At 49.7% G+C, this 15,343-nt stretch overlaps 1 protein-coding gene across 1 annotated transcript; it reads right to left on the bottom strand.

Annotated features, from left to right (window-relative positions):
- Positions 1–217: 217 nt before the first annotated feature.
- COG4 (component of oligomeric golgi complex 4) lies at positions 218–14,867 on the bottom strand. The gene is made up of 18 exons (XM_009579784.1): positions 14,789–14,867; positions 13,960–14,074; positions 13,014–13,188; positions 12,199–12,392; positions 11,612–11,717; positions 10,168–10,325; positions 9,539–9,597; positions 8,040–8,173; positions 7,390–7,508; positions 6,828–6,994; positions 5,984–6,149; positions 4,384–4,446; positions 3,792–3,908; positions 2,045–2,137; positions 1,649–1,732; positions 1,200–1,301; positions 694–822; positions 218–437 (listed from the first exon to the last, which is right to left on the bottom strand). The coding sequence occupies exons 1-18, from the start codon at positions 14,809–14,811 to the stop codon at positions 303–305; spliced, it is 2,139 nt and encodes a 712-aa protein (XP_009578079.1). The 5' UTR covers positions 14,812–14,867; the 3' UTR covers positions 218–302.
- Positions 14,868–15,343: the final 476 nt, after the last annotated feature.

A 15,343-nucleotide genomic window follows, 5' to 3' on the forward strand; every position in this document is an offset into this window, starting at 1 on the left:
TCAGGAGCTAGCACAAGCTTGTCCCTCAGACTAGCATGTGTTCTCAGAAATAGTGTCACGCTGCTCTCAACATGAGAGATTCCTCTGCTGCCTTGTTTCTGCGCCCACAAAAGGATGGCGGCTCTTCTTCTCAGGCCCAGGAAAGCCCTTTGCTCCGAGGAATACGAGCAGACGGGCAGACATCACCACATGCCCACACCATCTAACAGCCAGCCAGGCCCCGGGCAGGACCTGGGCAGGGTCCAGAGCTGCAGCCTTCCTGCCGTTACCTCCAGCGCGGTGCTGACGCAAGCACCGTCCAACTACAGGCGCAGCCGCTTGATATCCTCGCTGCGGAAGTCGATTCGGAGAGCCAGCACCTGCCGGACCTCGGCAGGAGTAAGGCGCCAGGTGAGCGGGCCGGAATTTGGGCCCCAGTAATCCAGGATCTCCGTCACCTGGAGAAAGAGGAGAGCTGCAGGAGACAACTCGGCACCAACCACCCTCGCAGGCGAGTTCAAACTCTGGTTATGGTCACGGTATTTCCTGCCACTAACCCCTGCAGGCAAACACCCCTCAGGCACGGGGCAACTTTTCCAGCTTCTCCATACCCCATAGGTGTGACAACATCTGGATGAGCCCAGTAAATCCATGTGGAGTCCAGCTGGGGCTCCTGCAATCCCCCAATAAAAACAGACAAAGTGCAGCTCTCACCCTTTCCAGATTGAGGATGGTGGCCATTTGGGAAAGACGGGCAAACTTGTCGCGGATAGTCCAGGTGGTGACTGTGGTGAGATAGGCTATGAGAGACCTCAGCTCCTTGTCAAACTGCAGACCACCAAGCTGTGGAGACCAAGGAGGCTCTAACTCTCCAAGCAGGCCCAGGGGTTGTGCCAAACACACAATTAACAGAAGTTAGGGGGAGGTCTCTGAGCAGGAGGGTTCCAGTTAGACCATTTATTGCAGGGTGAGCTGGCTTATGTTTAGACCCACCTTAAAAGCCAGCCCCCTTAATTGATGCAAGCTCTTCCCAGCCTCATCACAAAATGCACCTTCTCCCCGTGTCTGCTAATGCAAGATCTCCCTGAGCTGGCCACCAGTGGTGGCAGAGCTTCTTTGAGGGTAACATTTGCCACTGCCCTGCCCCGTCCCTTTACTGAAGGTTTCCTTGTGGAAGGTTGGCAGTCAAGCTACAGGGTAGAGGACCATGTTTTGCTTACCCTGCTGAAGGTGGATTTGAGCAGCACTTTCTCCAGTTCGATGGCTATGAGACTGGTCATAAGACCAGTGAGAGTATCGTAAATCACTGGAGACAGTCCAGCCTGGAAGCAGAAACCTGTGTCATTCTTTTCAGAACAACTGAGCAGAGGTCCACAAAACCCAAGCCCGTGAGAGCTTTCAAATAAAGACCCATCACTTGCAGGCTCAGTGAGTGGAGGGCGCCACAGAATCGACCCAGGTACGTGGATCGTACGTGGATCTCAAAGCAAGCAGGCTTTAAGAATTGCAGGAGAAGGGGGTGACTGGGTCTCTAAGAGCCCTGCAAGGCACTGGAGGACATCTCTGTCCGCCGTTCCCCTGAGCAGGGGAAGAATTGGGAGATGCCACGTGGAGATCTGGTCAAAGCCCAGCAGGCTGCCATGTGTGTCTCTCTCTCTCTCTCTCTCACCTTGAACTCTGTCATCTGCTGTTCCAGATTGACGATGAACTGCTGGACCCAGGGATCATTAGCTTCGTAGTCACTGAACTCCTCCTGACATGGAAATACAAAAAAGGGATGTTTATGTGGCCTGCTGTGAACAGCAGCAAAAGGCCCAGAGGGCAGGAAGGGAGGTCCCTCCTGGAGCAGCACTGCACCCCTTCTATTTTCTCAAGCTCCTCTCTAGCGAAATGCCCCTTTCCAGGCTGGGATGCAGAGCAAGTTCTGGGTATTCTACTGTTGCTCTGTGCCGAGGAAACGGCAGAGAACTGAGGGGAACGAGACAGCAGTTGCTCTGACTGTGCTGCTGAGCAGAGGATGGAGAGCGCAGAAGTACAGCTGGAAGCAGAGAACGCTGCGCCTTACCTCCTCGATGTTGTGGGACACAGAGAGGAATAGGTTGATCCAGGGCTTCACCTGGGGTTTGATGGCTGTGCTGTTCAGCTCGTTGAGACCTTCCTGAGGGGGACAAGAAGAAGAGAGGAGAGTGACTGAGCACAGCTAACGTCCAACAGCACACAACCTTTACAGCCAGGCTGTCTTCATGCTGCCTCCCGGGGAGGCAAACCGACCCACAGACTTGCACAGGAAACTGAACCCAGAAGTCCCAGATCCCACACTCTTCTGGTGCTGGAGGGCTCTGAGGACACCATGATGACGAGAAGAGGAAGGACATTGGCCCAGAAGCTGCCGTTGTGCTGACTTGCAGCCTGGTCTGACGGGCTCGTGCTTCCCCCACCCCTGCCCACACAGCTACAGAGGTTTTCTGGCAGGAGAGAGGCGTTCGGTTCACATCCCACCAGGGTAGAAAAGGACAGAAACACCAGCCTTTCCACTCAGCACCAACCAGGAGGAGACTCTGATTGGACTCAACTGATGCCTCCCACCTCCAGTGCAGCTTAGCCCAGTAGGAGAAGCTAAAAGGAGGATAAAAGCTGTAACCACAGTTAGTTCCCTGAATTAATCATAACCCCAGCACACGCCGTCTCTCCTGAGTAGCAGGATGTCAGCAAAGGCTGTTCTGTCCGCTTCGATGCTAGAGAGCTCTCTGAAAGCCCTCTCCTGCCAACCACCCCCATTTGACTCAGCAAGATGTCAGGAAAGCTCACCCAGCGTGAAACTATTCAGGTATTGATACTGCCTGGCATTTGATGGAAGTTTTTAACTAAAATTGGCATTTCTGAGCAGGCCCTGCTGGCAATTGTCCTTTTCCTAGGCAAATTAAATGTGCGTGTAACTCAGGCAGCGCAGGAGCTTGCTGCTCAGCCTCTTGATTGCTTTGCAGCCAGTTATAATACTGCACTAGAGCTAGACTGGAGAGTTTTACTCCTTACTGATGAGCTCTTCGGTTTCAATACTGACCACAAGCCTCAAGAAGGTTCGCTGGCAATACTGATCTGAAGGCATCCAGCTGCAGTGAACTGCAAAGCCAAATGAAAAATAGTCTGGCCCCTCTGTGAAGTACAAAGCTGATGGCAAACCTCATTCAAAATATTCTCTTTTGCTTTGTTTCTTTCCCCAGGAGATACTAGGTCTTCCTGCTCTTCTCCCTGCCAGAGACCACTGTGAAATTTTAGGGCAACAGGCCCCAGCATGCCACATGAGACAGTGAATTTAGCCAGAGAGCCTTCTGCCCCATGCTGGGGAGCATTTCCATTTGGGAAAAGAGGAGAAACCCGAGAGAAAAGCCGCTCTTCTCTACCAACAGCCCATCTTCAGCATTACTTAGTGAGGCTCTGGACAACTTGACAACATGCTGAGCCACAAGGGAGAATGGAGGAGATGGAAATGCTATTAATATTTCTTCTCCTGAAAATGCTGAACCAACTATGACTCTGTGCTGAGTGAGGACAAATGGAGCAACATTCCTTCTGGCTCTGCAGCTGTTTTCAGTGCTTTTTATGCAGCTGCCAGCAGGTGCGGCTGCGCAAAGGGCCAGATCTGTTTCCATGCCTCAAAGCTGACTGATTTACTCCCTCCTGCACCCCTACCCAGCACTCCTGGAGTCAGGCGTGGCCCAGGCCTTGGGCTAAAGTGATTCCTGCCCGAGCTCTCCCTGAAGACACTGGCCAGCCAGCGTTGGAGGCCAGCAGTAACTCAGCAAGACACTCACCTGCAGCAGGTCACGAAATTTGTTGGAGACAGCAGCCATGTCAGAGAGGCAGCTGTCAATCTTGGCCTGCGCTTGCTCACCCCCGAAGCCTTGGCTAAGCAGTTTGCTGCAGTCACTCTGCAGGGAAGAGATCCATGAGCAAGTTGCAAATTAATAACCTGGGCAGTTTCTATCCCTTCGTGTTGCTGAGCTCTGGCTGCCCACCAGCACGCTTGCAGGCTAGGACAGGCGCCAAACTCTTGCCCCTGTGAAGGTAGAGGCTGCTGGCTCCAGCTGGGGAGAGGACAGCAAGAAAGGAAGCCAGGGGCTATCTAGCCCAGCACCAGAGAACCACAACCTCTCAATGCACATGTTATTCCACCGGCTTCCAGCCTGTGCCAGGTTGGTCAAGCTGGAGGAACTGGTATTTCCAGCTGCTGCTGAGGTAAAGGCCGGAGATTGCTCTGCCAGCTCAAAATTGCTTTCCTAAGACTGGAGGGCAAAGACCTCGGGAATTCAGGCATAGCAAAATCCAGATTATTTACTCGACCCCTCCAAGGGAGGATATTACAAATCTGATTAAGGAAAAAACAGTAGAGAATCCAGACCGCACCTCCAAAGTCTTCTTTAGGGTCATGATGTTTTCGCTGCAGACTTCCACATTGTTTAAGGTCACCTGGAAAAAAACAACAAAACAAATCCAAGTAGAATTCATTGGAATTTCTCAGCACCTCAGCCCCAAGTCCATACGTTTACTCCATGCCCTGCTCACAGTACAGGCTGAAATGCAAATATTTAAAGGACAGAGGTGCTGCCGTGTGATCAAAGCATTGCAGATTCACGGAGCTGTAAGAAGCTGAACTACAGTAACTGAGCATGTGTGCTGAACCTGCAGCTAGTACAAAGTTTGAGATAGTTTACTCGTTTTCCTTGTCATTCTGTCCACGATGGTGCAGCGAAGCCCCACTTAGTGGAAGACAGGATGTACCCCCAACTTTCTGTGACAGTGTCACGAAGAACAACAGACCAGGAGTGGCTGGAGGTGATGGCTTATACACTGTGTCCAGAGAAGGAGGGCAGGCAGGAAGGCATTCGTATCTACGCAGGAGGAATCAGCACCCCTCCTGCCAGATGAGTATCTGTCCTTCACTGAACAGACTGTTCTCTACCTGCTGAAGCTGAACTAAATGTCAGTATAGGGCTGGGCTTTGTGCAGACAGGGAAATGAGGCAAGCTGACAGGTGAATGAGGAATTCCAGTGAGAGAACTGACATTTTAAGCACTTTGCTTCAAGAAATGCAGAAACCTGTAACCAAGAATTTAATGAAATGGAAGAGTTTAGTCCCTCCTGCTCCCTTTGTTGCCTTCTCGCCTTGTACAGTGAAAGTCCCAAGGAGCCTCTTCAGCACTGGGTGTTCACAGCAACTTACAGAGAGGGAGACAAGTCAGGGTGAGCCAGCCCCTCTCCAGTGCTCTCAGGGTCTCTGCCCACAGGTCTGCTCAAACAGCAGGGCTGGCTGAGAGGAGAGAGCAGATCCAGAGTTGCTCTCCCAGTGAGGTCTCTTCCACAACGCAAGCTCTGTACAGCATCCCACCATGGGGAAGGATGTGTTATGCTGCAGAAGACAGGAGCGACGGCCCTTCAAATGCTCTCCAAGGGGTCTCTAATGCTCACTGCCATGTTCTGTCCTGCTCAAGCGTGCAGAGAGTTGCAGTGCTGCTGTTAGGAGAAGGCAACAGGAGGATCTTGCAGGCCAAGCAGAGCAGACAACTCTGCTCTAATGGAAACTCTCTGATCTCATAAGCGAGAATGAAGGAACCCTGAGCTTGGGCCAGGAAACTTTTCATGTACAGGAAGGTGTGGATGAGATGCTCTCCCACCACCTTTGTGCAGAGCCTGTGAAGAACAGCATTGATGGACACCTCAAAAGAGCACAGACTCTTCCCCAGCCTGGAAGGAATCATCATTGCAGCAGCCTGGATCCTGGCAGTCACAGGATCATACTTGCACAGGCCTGGTGTGGAAGCCCTACAAACATGAGGTGAGGTAGAAGCATCTACCAGACATCCAAAGTCAGGCCACCCACCACGCCTAAACAGGTTTTCAGGTTCTCTGAACATGTGATAGTTGCACCAATCCTGTTCCCAAGAGCTCCCCATTGTCTTTCGCCTCACCTCAACTCATTCTACACCAGAACAGCCACAAAACCCACCAGAAAGGACTGCTTGGCCTCGTTGGTGCTTTCAATGCCTTTGGTATCGAACTTGCCCTGCTGCAGGCTGCTGTGCATGATGTTCACGGCACTGGTCACCCCTCTTTGGAAGTCCTGGAAAGTCGTGGCTGGAAAGCCCTGCTTCAGCTTGTTGTACAGAACCTCCCTATGAGGCAAACAGAACATAGCAGGGCTTAGAGCAAATACTGCAAAGCCACAGCAGAGTTGTGCTCTGTGACACGGGACAGCACTCTGGCTAGGCTGTGACCTGAACAAGGTAAGTAGAACTTCACAGGGGCAACAGAGGGATGGCAAATATCTCCTGACAGCACTTAAAGGACACAAGGCTGAAAGAAAAACACAACCACCCAGTTTCTGAGCTTTCCCAAAAATCCTGCCTGCAGCTGTCTGCTGTCTTCAGTCACAGTTCCGCACTCCCACGCTGGGACTAAAAACAGGAGCAGGACAATTTCTGCAGGCTCACCCCAAGTTCAAGTTACTAAGCAATCTCACAGGCAACCGAGAGAACAACTAGGGGTGACCGTGTGCCATCAAGCAGGGTAGCACTCCAATGCTACGTGGTGATTCGGTCTCATAGGGATTTTGGGCCATGAGGTTCCTTTTTCTGTTTGTCCTACAGGTGACCACCACTACTATAAGAAAAGCATGCCCAGCTCCAGCTTCCCACACCACACTTGACACTCTTCCTACAAGCATCTTCCATGGAGACGACAAACCAGAGGTTCAAAGGTGAAGAACACAAGGAAGACCATCTGACAGCAAACACTGTTTGCAGAACGTGAGGTGGAGGCAAGTTACAATGAACCTGGTGTATTTTCATTACCTGAAGTCAGACTCCAGCTCGGTGGTGGAGTGGTTGATCATGGCACAGAGACAGTCTATGCTGGAGCTGGACAGAGCACGCCCAATGCACTTCTTCACGATATAAAACACGTCATCCACCATGCTGGAGGTGAGCTGGCCCTTCTCGTAGCTGTCCATGGCAACAGCCTGCAAAGAAAGCAGTCTCAGTGCCCTGAGCTCAGTGAGCAAAGGTGCCCTCTCAGAGCAGCGCTGTGAGACCAAACTACCAGCCTGCCCGTTTCACCCCGAGCTGAACTGTACCACGTGTGGGCTAGCACCACTCATCCTAGTTTTCAGTAGCCCATAGACCTGGAAGATCTGGCTCTGGAAGATACTCAAGGGTATGTTTGGAGTCAAAGTTCAGAAACAACCACTTGCTTTTCAAAGCCAAGGGAAACAAAAGAGCTTCTCAGCAACTGCAGACCTGCCACGTATTCATCTCCCTCCCTAGGGATGCTCAGCAGAGGACTGTGGAGCAGACGCAGAGGTCTCAGCTGCTGGCAGAGAGCGCAGGCTATTGCAAGCAGCAATCTGAGCCCTACCTTGTTGACAGTCTCCCTCATGAAGTATTCCTCCATGGTGATGTAGTAGCCAATGAGCTCTTGCATGGTGCGGCTCAGTAGACAGTTGTTGAGGAGCTTGTCCAGGTATTTCTGATGCTCTACAGAACACAAAAGAGAACCATCAGCAGGGACCAAGTGCCAGAAAGCAGTTCCACCTAATCCCCTTGCTGCCTGTCTCATGGGCACCCAGTGGACACACACCTCCAAAGCCCGACCTGGAATAAATCACAGGCCTCAACTGTGGAGCTGAAATTGCTGAGCTGACTTTTGCAGGTGACAAAAGTGATTTCCAGAGCTCCATTTCGAGAACCAAAACCCTGAGCCTGTTTTCCCTGTGACCTCCACCTTTAGGATCTGTGCCTGCAGTGACCAAAGGGTCCTCCCTCTGTTTGGGAACCTTGTTTATTATGCTCTGCAGTCATTCCTAATGTTGGTTTCCCTGTTAGAGGGAACAACAAGTGCTGAAAACAGGTTTGGGGAGGCCAGGCTACACAATCCTCTTCCACAGAGTGCTCCCAAAGCATCTTTGCAGATCCTGTGTCACTCTGCTCTGCCACTGACTAAGATATATCTCCACTTGCGGCTGCAAGGAGCAGAGAGCCTGCAAGTATTGGTATTCAAGGTGTTACCTTGCTTTACCTCCTCTGAGGCCATGGAGTCTCCCACCTCAAAATCGGATATTATTCGTCTCTTGATGAACCTCAAGTAGAGCTCACTGCGGGCGTTCATCAGAGTGACTTCTGTTAAAATAGGGTCAAGTTCCCTGGAAGGAACATAGCAAGAATCAAGGTAGCAAGACAACAAAAGGAGAGGCACTAATTTAACTCAGTTAAGTAGTGTGTTCTCTGTTCTCTTACTATGAGATCAATACTGCCCCTTTCCATCTGTGCCGCTGAGTGGCAAAGCTCAGCAGAATAACTCGTATGTGCAAAGAATGCACATACAATGAAAACGTCCTGAAAAAATCATACAGAGAAGCTTCTTTTTTCCTCATGGATGTAAGAACAAGCACATTAATATCACAGCAGTAAGGACTGCAAGACTCTAAGCAACCTGATATAACTTCAAAATTAGCCCTGTTTTGAGTGGGAGGTTGGACTAGAGACCTTCGGCAGTCCTTTCCTACCTCAGTTTTGCTATGATTCTGTGAGCCCTGCATGGCCAGTGTTAGAAATGCCTGGTCCCTGCCATTTCCATATATGTGCTTTTGTGCACAGATTCATGTGTTTCTCTGAAAATGATGAAGAATCTGTTTAAGCTCAACAGCTCAGAAAGCGTGAGACCAAAAAAGCACGTGACAATGTAGAACACAGTGTTCAGATCAGAGATAACTATAGAAAAAAAGACTTCACTCACATCAGCAGCTTTATCATCAGTGTGCACAAAAGAACTTTACAAATTCTGCTCAAAGCCTCAAAACACACGAGTGGGACAAGGAACCATTATCTTTATTTTACAGATGAAAAAGCAAAAGCCCAGAAAACCTGGCATGCATTCCCAGTTACTCAGAGCAAATAGTAAGTGGATCTCTGTATTACCGCTGAAATAGTTAGTCACGCAGGCTCACAGACAGATCTCCCTTGAGGAACATAAGTTTTCTTTCAAGGCATGTTTAGAAGTCATGCAGTGCCAGAAGAGCTGGGTGCACTTTCAAATGGCCTTACTTAAGGGCTATGCAAATACTTAAGATAAGAAGAAGAGGGAGGTTGAAAGCACTTCCGTTCATTAGCAAGAAACTGATGTTACAGAGTTGCTGCAGCAGCAGTACAGATAAGACCCAAAGATTTATTCCTGATTCTGTCACAAATTATCTGCCCAGGGAGCTACTCTGACCATCAAAAGGTAGTGGGCACAGGCAATTAAAGTCTCAGTCCTTCATGTGCAGTGATATTGCCAGCCCTCCAGCAATGTTTAGGACCAAGGCTTAAAAGTAACGAGTAAGCAAAATAAATCACCACCACAGAAACTGCCTTTATAAAAGGGCAGTGAAGGGCACCTAACAATTGGATTTTATGCTTTAGTAGCCACAAAGCCTCTAGAAGACCAGGAGAGTTATCTAAATGCTAAGCAGCGTTAATAACAGCTCAAGAGTGGGAGGTTAGAGAGCAAAAAGAGGTTTTGTTTGTACCTTGGTTCAATCTTCTCTGCAGAAGAACTTCTCATCATGCTATTCTGAACTTGCTGGAACTGCAATCACAAAAAAAAGGGAGAGTCATCAAAGTTTTTGCTGATGACTTGGAATTAACAGCCGCTTCTCGTGCTGGAGCCTAAGGAGGTGCTTACTCAGGGTGGGTGATAGGAATGCTTTGCAGGAAGCACTGCCAGAGAAGGGAACCGCATCAGTTCACCTCCTCCTCCAAGACAGAGCTCAGCCTGCCAGGAAGGACGGTGGGATGGGAATGCCAACAGAGGCACGAAGATATGTGACCATAAGACAGTTACAGCAGCCCTGCATCTAACTGACAGAAGCAGGAACAAGACAGTGGGGAAGGTGTACTGAAAGCGCCCTACAGACCTGCAGAGCAAAGAATCCTGTGCCCAGGGTCCATTTACCATGCTCCCAACGAGTCCTTCTTTGCAACAGAAGGACCGCGTCTACAGGGGTGGACCCCTTCAGCCATCAGCACAAATATGGAGTGAAGCAAGGTTCTCTCAATACACAAGATCAAACGTTGCCACCTCTATGGCAGTCGGAGCCCCATGGAGCTGGATGGAGGCCGCAGTTGGCTGCGTCAGGCAGCATCACACCCCTCTCACCTGCCTGTGATAGTCCCTCTCTTTGATGAACTTGTCCACCACTTTCTCCACCTGCCGGTCGCACTCCACTTGCAGGTGCTTGATGAGGGTGTACAGCCTCCCTGGCCCGTAGTAGGTCTCCACAATGGGCTGGTGGGTCTCCACAATGCGAGCAATCCCTGCAGGGAGAGGGGAAGCACAAGAGAGAGACTCAAGCAGGAGTTCCCAGTCTAGACCCAGAGCAGAGCTACACAGGTCCACAGACAGGACCTAACAAGGGATCATTCATTCCCCAGATAAACCATTTAGATTGTCCAGCCACTCTCTAGTGCCTCACTGAAGGCCTCTCATTACCACCCCTCGTTTCATGGCATCTTCTCTCTGCATATGACACCTTCCATCCTCTCCGCTGTTTATTGCAAGGCTGCAGTGCAAATCTCCTGTAGTAGAAGCCATCTCTCTTCCAAAAGAGAGCTCCTGCCATGTGATGTGTTTCAGCTGCCCTCCTACCCAGCAAGATACAAGGTATGAAGCTTCCACGGGAGAAAGCTGCATGAGCTAAACCTGGCAGGGGGCTTAACTGCCATCCAAACCCTGTCTCAGCTTTCAGCACCTACTAGGTTACAGGAGAAGAGCAGTACTAGGAAAATCAGCCTAGGGAAAGCTCTGCTCTTATCTGTCACACAGATGCAAGAGGGCAAGCATTAGTGAAGGCAAGACCTCATTGGAGAAAAAGCTCATCCCCGAGGAGGTATCTCTACCATATTGCTTTCTTCTCACAAACTCTCTACTCCAAGAGTTAGCAATGCTCCCCCTCTTTTAACGCTACTGCCAAGAAAGCCTCAGTGGCTCTAAGGACCTTCAATAGCAGCAGGGGTGCCAGGCTGGGAGAGTGACTTGGCAGTGGTGTAACCCAGACTCACAGCAGACTTAATAGAGAAGATGGTTAATCACCATGGGATCTCAATTACTGTCTTTGGCGACATTCCCACAGAACATTCATATTCCCTTCTCTCCCTTCCCTCTCTGCTTTCAAGCTCCCATGGTCCTCCTTGAAGAGCCAGGCCTGGAGGCATCAACAGCGGCTCAGTCTTAAGGGATCCGATTTGTTTGTCTGGAGAGCTGCATTTCTGAAGAAACCTTGAGGGAATACCCATTTGTTTTGAGGATGCAGAGAACAGGAACAGTCTGATTCCTGGAGGAAGCCAACAAATCCTTTGCAAATCCACTTTGTGCCTGCGCAAGCTGTACATAGGAAAGCTTGCTTATTGTAATGCCCTCTCCTGGCTGGGAAAAAGTCTATTAGTTGTGTCCCTGTCCCTCTAGCGTGACACTCCCATAGCTCAAAGGGGAAGGAGGCATTTTGTGCTCTCCTAGAGCTAGAATTAAAAGCATTTAAACTGATGGACAATCTCATCATGGATTATTTTCAATCAATCAGCAAAAAGGAAAGGAAGAAGATTACCTTCAAAGAGGAGTGTCAGGGTGTCTGCAAAGATGACAGCAGCTCGACGGTCACTCATGTCTGTCCCCATCACCAGCTGCAGGTTCTCCTCTGCTTTGTTGGCCACCTGCATGACAACAGGACCAGTCAGCTGGTAACACTCAAAGATACTCTTCATCCCATAGGGTGGAGCTCTGTCCCCTGCCCTATAGAGCCCTGGGCTTTTGCTGGCTTCCTATTGCAAGAGATATTGCTGCTGTTCCTCCTTTGAACAGGGATCTTTTCCTCTCTTGTGGAAGACTCAAAGATCAAAGAGAGGCAGAAACTTGTTCTTCTCTTTCCAGGCTCCCTTGTATGAGCTTTAGGCAAGCACAAAGAGCAAGACACAGAAGGAGAAGCCAGCCAGCCTGTGGGATCTGTATTCAGACATCAGAAAGCCCATCCCAGGACGCAAAATGCAGGGAGACAGATGAACTAAGGCCAGTGATGGTAAGATTAACAAGCCAGAGCCAAGATCTCCTTCCGCAACATCTGTTGACAGAGACTGGGTTTTGCTTTCTCACCTAGGAGACCAGACAGGTCCGAGTATGTTTCACAGAACCTGTTACCTGCTTGCAGAGGTACTCTGAGAACTTGCTCAGCCCCTCTTCATGTAAGCCTAGCAGAGGAAAGATCTTGAAGAACCGTTCCACCTGGGGCAGGTCTCCCTGCTTCATAGCTGTGTCGAATTTCTCTGTGACAATTGTCTTCAGGCGCTGCTCTGCTTCTTGCAGGAGCTTCAGATTGGCATCAATTATGCCCCCTGATCAAAAGGTCAGAGAAAAAAGGGAAAAGTGACAGCACAATGTTAGTACCGTATCAAGGGCTACTTTTTTTTCCCAGCAGAGAGACCAACACTGTGCAGCCTGCAGCCCTAAGGTGAGAAGGCGAAAGACACACTGGAATTCCCCTACAAGCAAAGAAAGATAGGTACATGCGTGATGTACACACAACATAATGTTGTGGTCTTACATGGAAGATGTGAACACATCAACCGGGACATTTCTTTTAGGGATCAGGCAATTTACTCTTTCATTTCCAGTTGCTCTCATTGGTAGCACACCGTAACACTGCAACAGTTCTCCCTGACAGAGCCTTCTCCCTCACCGCTTTTGTCCTGCGCATTTTGTCCTTCACCTAGTCAGCACCTGAAATGCTATTAAAGCCACGTGCCAGGAACTCTCAATTAATGACAATTCAAACCTAATAACGCTTCAAAAACGTTCATCTTTATGTTACTCTATAACATACTAAGATCTTTAGCTAGCATTAGATCTTCTGCTTTGCCTATTGAGATGAGGCTATCTGCCATGGGAAATCATGCAGCCTCTAGTTATCTACTGGAAAGGTGACTGATCAGCGTCTCCTCACAAACAGTACTTACCTTCCTTGCCCTGACGACTGAGCTCAATCACTGATTTGTCCAGAGACAGATAGCGATGGATATGAGCTGCTGCTTGTTCATAATCTTCATTTCGCAGGGCTGTTTGAACTCCATCCATGCAGAACTTCAGGTCAAGGATGTCATCAGCTCTCTGAATGGCCTGATAGAGTCGATTCTGCAAGAAAAGCAACCAGTAAGGCTTCCTGCTGCGGGCTGGACCAGGGGAAGAGGATTAGCAAAGAGAATTATGAGGAGAAGACAGCGTGGGGGGAAAAAAGAAGGAAGAAGCAGACCGAAGCGATACTTCTCTACACGTTAAACAACTACGTAAGCAGAAACCCCAAACTACTTAAAAAGTCATAAGCCCAATGACTCCAAAAGATGAACAGCATTTATCTGTCAAAACTCAGATTGAACTCAGAGGCCATACTCCACTTTAACAAACAGGCAGAGACCAGAGACACAACCACACATCATCTGTTTTGATTTAAGCAGTTGTGCTGGGCGCTAGGACTTGACGCCTCTTAGCCTACCTCTGTACAAAGAATGTGACAGCCCGGACTCCTGACCACTCTTGGGTGACAATGACCATCTCCACTGTCCTCAGCACTGCAATAGTTGACAAAAGAGTGCTAATGAAGACTAACCTCAGCTTATTCACCATATTCTACCAGGAGCTGCATGGACAGAAGGGGATGCTGGAGAACCAGCCACTATATGGAAAATCGTATGCGTTATTTACTCTTGTACCGTGCAATATCCAGGAGCCCAGCAAGATGCCATTAACTAATAACACGAGAAAATGCTAAAACAAAGAACGAAGCAGTTTCCAGCCCACCTGCCCACTGAAGAAAAGAGCACGTTTCTCTACTGTGCTGTGAGCACACGAGCAGACAGAACATGGCTTGGCGGTGACAAGTCCCAAACACTCCCTTGGTCCAGTTACCTTGGCAAGGTCAAGCTGGCGGACTTTACTGCTGACATTCTCAGCCAGGTTACAGGTGAAGGTGATCATCCCCGCCAACTGCTGGGCATCCCCCTCGATAAGCTGCAAATTAGGGCTGGAAACACAAGCAAATTGAACATCAGATGCATACATTAAGTAGTCGGATGGTCTGCAACAGCAGGATGGTTCTTCCTCCAAACCCAAATGCTCCTGTCAGCAACAATACCTCTCATTTCATCCCCCTCTTACAAGAGCAAAGCATCAAAATCAGACTGCTTTGGAAGAGGCTGCACAGACTGACTAACGACTGTCGCTACCAGACAGGTCATGAACGAGCCACTGAGGCTTTATGATACTCTCCACTTCTGAAGTGGAAGATGAAGTCTATAAACTTGTGCTCCAAGCTCCTAGACATGAGGCCACTTAGGATGACTTTCCAGACTGCCTGCACAAGCTCATCACAAAGAGGCAGTAATTATCTGTCTACACCTGTAAACAGCCTGACAGAAGACATCTGATCCAAGCAGTGATCTTGAAACCTGACAACCTCTGGGGTGAGACCTTCAAAGAACTGCTTAGCCTACGCCAAAATGGGTCAGTCTGCGTGAGGGCGCAGCAGCTCCCTCTGTTTGTGCTGCTGAGAAGAAACGGGCGCCTGGGGATGAGGATCCAGCTACTGTTCCCTACCACAAACTGATTTAAAGTCTGACATTTTCTAAGAATGAATGTGCTTCCCTCACAACACTGAAACGAATTTTCACGTCATGCAGGAAGCAGGGAGGTACTGAACAGTGTGCAGAAGCAGAAAGAAGGGGAGAGGATCACTAACCCCATGCGATGAAGCGCAACCATCTTGTTCTCTATAGTGCTTTGCTGTTCCAGGAGGGCATCCAGCTCTTCCTGCACGGCTTTCTGAAAGAAAAGGACGAAGGAAGTTTTGTGTGACTTCAGGTCTCCTCCAGGCCAGCAGCTTATCACAGACCCCACATCCAAGTCAAGGACATGCCACCAGCAAGGTGTTAGCGCTTCCAAGAGCTCGTATGACAAATAAATCCTTCCTAAACTCTCATTTTAATCCTGTACATTTTTATATTTTTGCCATTTGAAAGCATCAGTTATGCAAACCTCATCACACAACTTTTAAGTCAGATAACCCACAAACTCCTCCCCTGGCCGAGCCTGCAATGCACGAGGACCCTGAATCTGCAGGCTCCTCACGACTCAGGGACACCAGTTCCGCGGAGGCGACACCGTCCCCGCGCCGGGCCCGGGGGACGCTCGAGCCCGTAATTAATGTCTCTGCAAAGGATCCGGACGACTAGGCGAGCCGTGACAGCGAGGCACCCGCTCTCCTTGTCACCACAGCAGAGGCCCGGAGGGGGCT

This window comes from Fulmarus glacialis, unplaced genomic scaffold (assembly GCF_000690835.1).
Source record: "Fulmarus glacialis isolate BGI_N327 unplaced genomic scaffold, ASM69083v1 scaffold29320, whole genome shotgun sequence".
NCBI classification, from domain to species: Eukaryota; Metazoa; Chordata; class Aves; order Procellariiformes; family Procellariidae; genus Fulmarus; species Fulmarus glacialis.

What these genes read in the sequence shown, in the direction of transcription:
- COG4 (XM_009579784.1), bottom strand. Translation starts at nt 14,811, where the DNA reads ATGGTTGCGCTTCATCGCATGGG. An exon ending in GCAGAGAAGATTGAACCAAG is followed by an intron (nt 8,174 to 9,538) that starts GTACAAACAAAA and finishes TGTTCCTTCCAG; the next exon opens with GGAACTTGACCCTATTTTAA. An exon ending in AGGCCAAGCAGTCCTTTCTG is followed by an intron (nt 4,447 to 5,983) that starts GTGGGTTTTGTG and finishes GTTTTTTTCCAG; the next exon opens with GTGACCTTAAACAATGTGGA.